At 30.0% G+C, this 5,318-nt stretch overlaps 2 protein-coding genes across 2 annotated transcripts; one reads left to right on the forward strand and one right to left on the reverse strand.

Moving 5' to 3' along the window:
• Nucleotides 1–992: 992 nt before the first annotated feature.
• On the reverse strand, nt 993–2,656 carry LOC106785599 (putative mediator of RNA polymerase II transcription subunit 26; the record flags this gene model as incomplete). Its single annotated transcript, XM_014746213.1, is given in 2 exon segments — nt 993–1,826; nt 2,218–2,656. A coding segment is annotated over 1 exon segment (110 nt), but the record flags the coding sequence as incomplete, so codon positions are not given.
• A 126-nt stretch (nt 2,657–2,782) lies between these two features.
• Nucleotides 2,783–4,688, forward strand: LOC106785600 (transmembrane protein 165). Its single transcript, XM_014746215.1, has 6 exons — nt 2,783–3,047; nt 3,121–3,322; nt 3,459–3,634; nt 3,755–3,937; nt 4,045–4,150; nt 4,375–4,688. Exons 1-6 carry the CDS (start codon nt 2,889–2,891, stop codon nt 4,449–4,451), a joined length of 903 nt encoding a protein of 300 aa, XP_014601701.1. The 5' UTR covers nt 2,783–2,888; the 3' UTR covers nt 4,452–4,688.
• Nucleotides 4,689–5,318: the final 630 nt, after the last annotated feature.

The following is a 5,318-nucleotide window of genomic DNA, read 5'->3' on the forward strand; positions in this document are numbered from 1 at the left end:
ATAGCATAAAACTCATAGGAAACGAGATATTTGCAATAAATGTGTAAAAAATCGATTTTTTGACCTTTGACCTTGGAATATCTGTAGTCGCAGACACCCTACGATAAGTAGGTTTTGAGACAAGTTTTAGGGTGTTGAAATAAAGGTTTATACAAGTTTATAGCCGACTATCTCTCATTCCGAGATTCTTGTCCTCATATGACTAATATGCCTGGACACGCCGTGATCTCAAAGATTTCTAGTTAATATTGTTTTCAATAAACGACTAAAAATATATAGCGGGTATTGAGTAAATGAAGTTTGGGTTCTGTTTTTAAGGTTTTATTATTTTTAGAGATAATTTAAATACTAATATAAAAAATTGTACATATAATGTTAGAGTGTGAAAAAACGAGGAATGGAGAAAGGATGGAAAATATCTTAAGCCAGGATGCAAAAGGGATAGACGTATTAAGAAGAGTTATCAGGAAAAGAAAGGAAGCAGAGAAGAAAGAAGAAGAAGAAAGAAGAGAAAATTGTATATAGAAGTGAATTGTTGTTGTTAGTTAGTTCAAAAAAAAAGAAAAAAAATTAGTTTGTTTCAGTTTTGTTTTTAAAGTTTAAATGTATTGAGATAGAATATATAATAGTTGTTTGTTGAATTTTTGTAAAAAGGAAAATTGTATCGGAAGCCCTCTAAACCCGAAAGGGACGGAGTATAAATAAATAAACAAATAAATACTAATATAAAAAATAAATGTTTATTTTTTTTACAATATTATTTAATACAGTAATTAAGGTATATAAGCTTTTGCTGCTGATTATTTTGTTGTCGAATATTACTAAAGGGTGACGGTGTTTATGGCATTGCACTTGTTGCGGTACTATGATTTGAAGTACTTATTAGTTGTTATTGACTTGGTTGCTATTGCTGTGGTACACTTTGCGGTTGTTACTGCTGCTGTACTATTTGAATTTGAACAAGCCTAACTTTCATAGTATCAGAAAATAGGTGTTGATTTTGTACAGGTGAACTGTTTGGTAAACTGGAAATGCCATTAGAGGTTGGAAATTGACTAGTCGTTACTGATGTAGTTGTTGTTGTTAAATTAGCTTGCAACATTTGTGGCTGACCAAATGAACTAAGACCAGACTTGTATTAGATGTTGACTGTCCAATTGGACTGGGAGCATAAGGACCAACAAGTATTTGTTATTGCTGAGCTTGTTGGGCTTGCTATTGCTGCTGTTGTGCAACTTGCAATTGTTGTTGTTGGTGCTCTTTTCTTTCGTATCGTTTTTTCTCTAATTCTTTTTGTATTGTAAAAATTTTCTCCGACAGTAAGTGATAATAGTCCGCTCTAGAATTGGCCATCTCATATATATCACCTTCCACTTTTCTAGCATAGATAACTAAATTGTGCATCTGTTTATCAAACATCTCTGTAGAATCCGGAATTTGGAATGATGCTTTCACTAATTTGCGAAGTAGGTGATTTCTGAGATCAGGCGTTATAGTTTGGTGCCACAATTTAGATTCTGTTACAGGTGTAGCAGTTAATTGTTCTAGTTGAAAATCAGCTAGTTGAAGATCAGCTAGTAGTTGTGAACTAAAAAGTTTATTTTCTCCCAACACACCAGGCTGTCCTGATTCATTGGAACTATCAAGTGGTAGCTGCATGTCAACAGATTTCTGTATATTCTCACCTGTTGTTGCTGCTGTAAGCATTGGATCACTCATTGGAGCAATTTGATTACCAGCTACGCCAACAGGTCTGAGTATAATGGTAAGGATACGTTTGGGGCTATTATTTGTTAGCCAGCACTAACAACAATTGCCTAGTGGAGCTAAAAAATAAAATAAATAAATAGAATATTATTTCTTTTTTCATATAATTATAAAGTATAAATTAAATGATGGTTAGATAATTTTCTTTCGTTTAAATATTATTCGGATATGGACATCTTTAAGATTTACATCCCTCGTGGTTAGACTCAGGTAATGATATTTTACTTTCCATGTAATGGAATGTATGCTATACATTCCATAGCAAGTAAAATTCAGCCGAAGACCGCTTACATAAACATTGTAAAGATAATTAAAAAATTTCTTCTAACTTTCTAATTAATATTATATTTTTATTCCTGTAATTGTTTCTTGCTTTCATGTATATGTCTAGATTACTAACCTATATTATAAATTAATAAAGGGTTAGAACATGCACAAGCTTATATATACCGATATGATAGAAGTTTAGCGGGACACAAGGGTGCGATTAGAAGGTGGAAGAACTTGCACTCAATACCCGCTGTATATTTTTAGTCGTTTATTGAAAACAATCGTATAACTAGAAATCTTTGAGATCGTGATGTAGTCGGTGAAAGAAGAGAGTCGATAAGATCGTGCGTTTCTGTGTGTGTTGGCGGGAGAAAACGACGAGGTTTGACATCGCTGGCGGTGGTAGCGCCGAGCAGAAGTCGCGCTGTGAGACGAGTCGTGACTGCAACGTCAGCGCTCGGAACTCGGGTCTTGGCCGAAACGGTTGTTCGCGTCGGCTGTCGCCAGGTGGAAGTGTTGATCGGAGACCAATCGTCACAAATTGTTTCCTAGTCAAAAGTATAATAGTAAATATTAGAATACTCAAGTCAAATCAATAAGTCAAATTCATAGTTGAATAATAATAATAGCTTTTTGAAATAAAATATCGTACTATTTGATTATTATTAAATGAAATTATTTGAATCTAGATATTTCTATTGTTCGTTTCGTATTATCTTAATTAAATGTAAATATCTATTGGCGATCCTGACTGTTGCGATTAGAGCGACATCTATATTAACAAACAATATGTATGCTTGCGATTCGCGCTTTAATGATGTGGCGGTAGCAGTACGTGCGCATAGTACCTGATGATAATGCTTAAGAATATTATCATGACCATCGTTAATTATAAAACAATGAAGTATTTGTTATATATTTGTTTAGTTATTTATTTTAATTTTCATTTTGCGCAAGCGGAAAATAATCAACGTTATGATGAGAAATTACAAATTACAGCAACTTCAATGGTAGATATAAGCTCTCTCAATGAAAGATGACTTTAATTAATCTAATATTGTTAATAATAATAAATAATTGTAGAAAATGGATGACTTAACATCAACACAACCTCAAGCCTCGCTTGGGCTTCTACATGCCTTTGTAGCTTCCCTATCAGTCATTGTTGTTTCCGAATTAGGAGATAAAACATTTTTCATTGCTGCTATTATGGCAATGAAGCATCCTAGATTGACCGTTTTTATAGGAGCTATTAGCGCTCTTGCTCTTATGACTTTACTTTCAGGTATCATTTCTTATAAAAAATATTCTTATTTATCTTTTTATATACCGTATAAACTTTAATTACAATCTTATCCATAAATTTAATGCCCAATGAATATCCTTTCACAGTAACACGCTTATAGTTTGATTATTTTCAGTAATATTTGGATACGCAGCAACTATAATTCCACGTGTATACACATATTATATTTCAACCTTACTTTTTGCTTTATTCGGATTGAAAATGTTAAGGGATGGATATTATATGTCACCAACAGGAGCGCAAGAAGAACTTGAGGAAGTTCAATCAGATTTACGTAAACGAGAAGATGAGGTATTAAAATGTTTCTATTTTTGTATTAATCTACTTTTTAGAAATATTGTTTCTTAAAGATTATTAATGATAAAAATGTATATATTTTTATTTTGGAATAACTATTATTATCCTTATTAGTATGAAAAAGATAAATCAACTACGTTAGTCCAGGATCCAGAAAGTGGTATTATAAGAAAAACTGTTAAGCGTTCAGCACTGATGTTACTTTCTCGAATATTTTTACAAGCATTTACTCTCACCTTTTTGGCTGAATGGGGTGATCGTTCACAGCTAACGACGATCATACTTGCAGCAAGAGAGGTATTTTATAATATAAATATAAACTAGTGAGGACATTTTTTTAATTATGTGATAATTCTATAAATTATTTTATATTAAATAAATAATAATGAGTTATATTTTTTTAGGATGTTTATGGAGTTGTGTTTGGTGGAATTCTTGGTCATTCATTTTGTACAGGCTTAGCTGTATTAGGTGGACGTATAATTGCACAAAAAATTTCGGTGCGAACAGGTAAAATTTTGTTCATTATTTCATTGAATGTTATATTTTTAAATCCTTCTAACATAATAATAATAACTGTTATAGTGTTAGATATTAATCACAAGCTTTGAACAATATAGTTTTATTTTATAAATTTAATATTTGCTAATATATAATTTTTATTTTTTGAATTACTAAGATTTTTCCTAAACATGAGTCTAATTAAAAATATTTTCATGTGTGTTTGTATATAGTGACCATTATTGGAGGATTAGTATTCCTACTGTTTGCCCTAACAGCACTGTTTATCAACCCAACAGAAACTACGTGAACAAATTTATAGTATTACTCAATCCGATGGGATAAATTAAACTCTTTGTGCTATAATGTGTGAATATGTATTATATACTTACATAATGTTTACAAATCATAGTATTATAAATACGTGAAATTTGGTGCGCTGTACCATAAATGTATCATAAAAACATTGTATTTTTAAATAGGTCATAGTAGGAATGTATTTATATCAAAAATATTTTTCACACAATACAAATATGCATTGTGCGTAGAAATAATTAATGCTATTTTAATTGTATATCTACAAAGAGTAACGTTTTTAATATGAAGATCGTGATAATATTTTGTATTCATACTGCGGCACTCGAACTAGTATACAAATTTTTTATATTAAATGATTTATGAAAATAATTGTTCTAGCATACTATGAAATTTGAATTTTATTTTACAATATTTTTTTGTTAAACTTATAATTCGTAGTACTCAAAGCGTATAATAAAAGATTTTTTACAAAATAATAGACATAATTATAACATCAATCTTGATTTGATCTAGAAGAAATAAGTTCAAAAATTATTTATTTTGTGAAGTGTGTTTAGTTTTCTTAGTAAACTTTTATTAATTATTATACTTTACGGATTGTGTATGATTATATAATTCTTCAATTTTTCTACTTGTGGTTCCTTGCTTAATAAATCAGTAGAAATTATCTTTCGAAACTTGAGATTAAGAAAATTTTATATATCATTATTACATGTATAAATAATATGGAACAAAGCACTAATATATTTTATAATATGTTAATAACAATATTATATAAATATATATTCATATAAAATTAAGAAGGAACTATTAATATTATTATAAAAATATACAAACATCAAATTCTTAGTATTATGTG

This window comes from Polistes canadensis, unplaced genomic scaffold (genome assembly GCF_001313835.1).
Source record: "Polistes canadensis isolate GaletaPanama2010 unplaced genomic scaffold, ASM131383v1 scaffold_53, whole genome shotgun sequence".
Classification (NCBI taxonomy): domain Eukaryota; kingdom Metazoa; phylum Arthropoda; class Insecta; order Hymenoptera; family Vespidae; genus Polistes; species Polistes canadensis.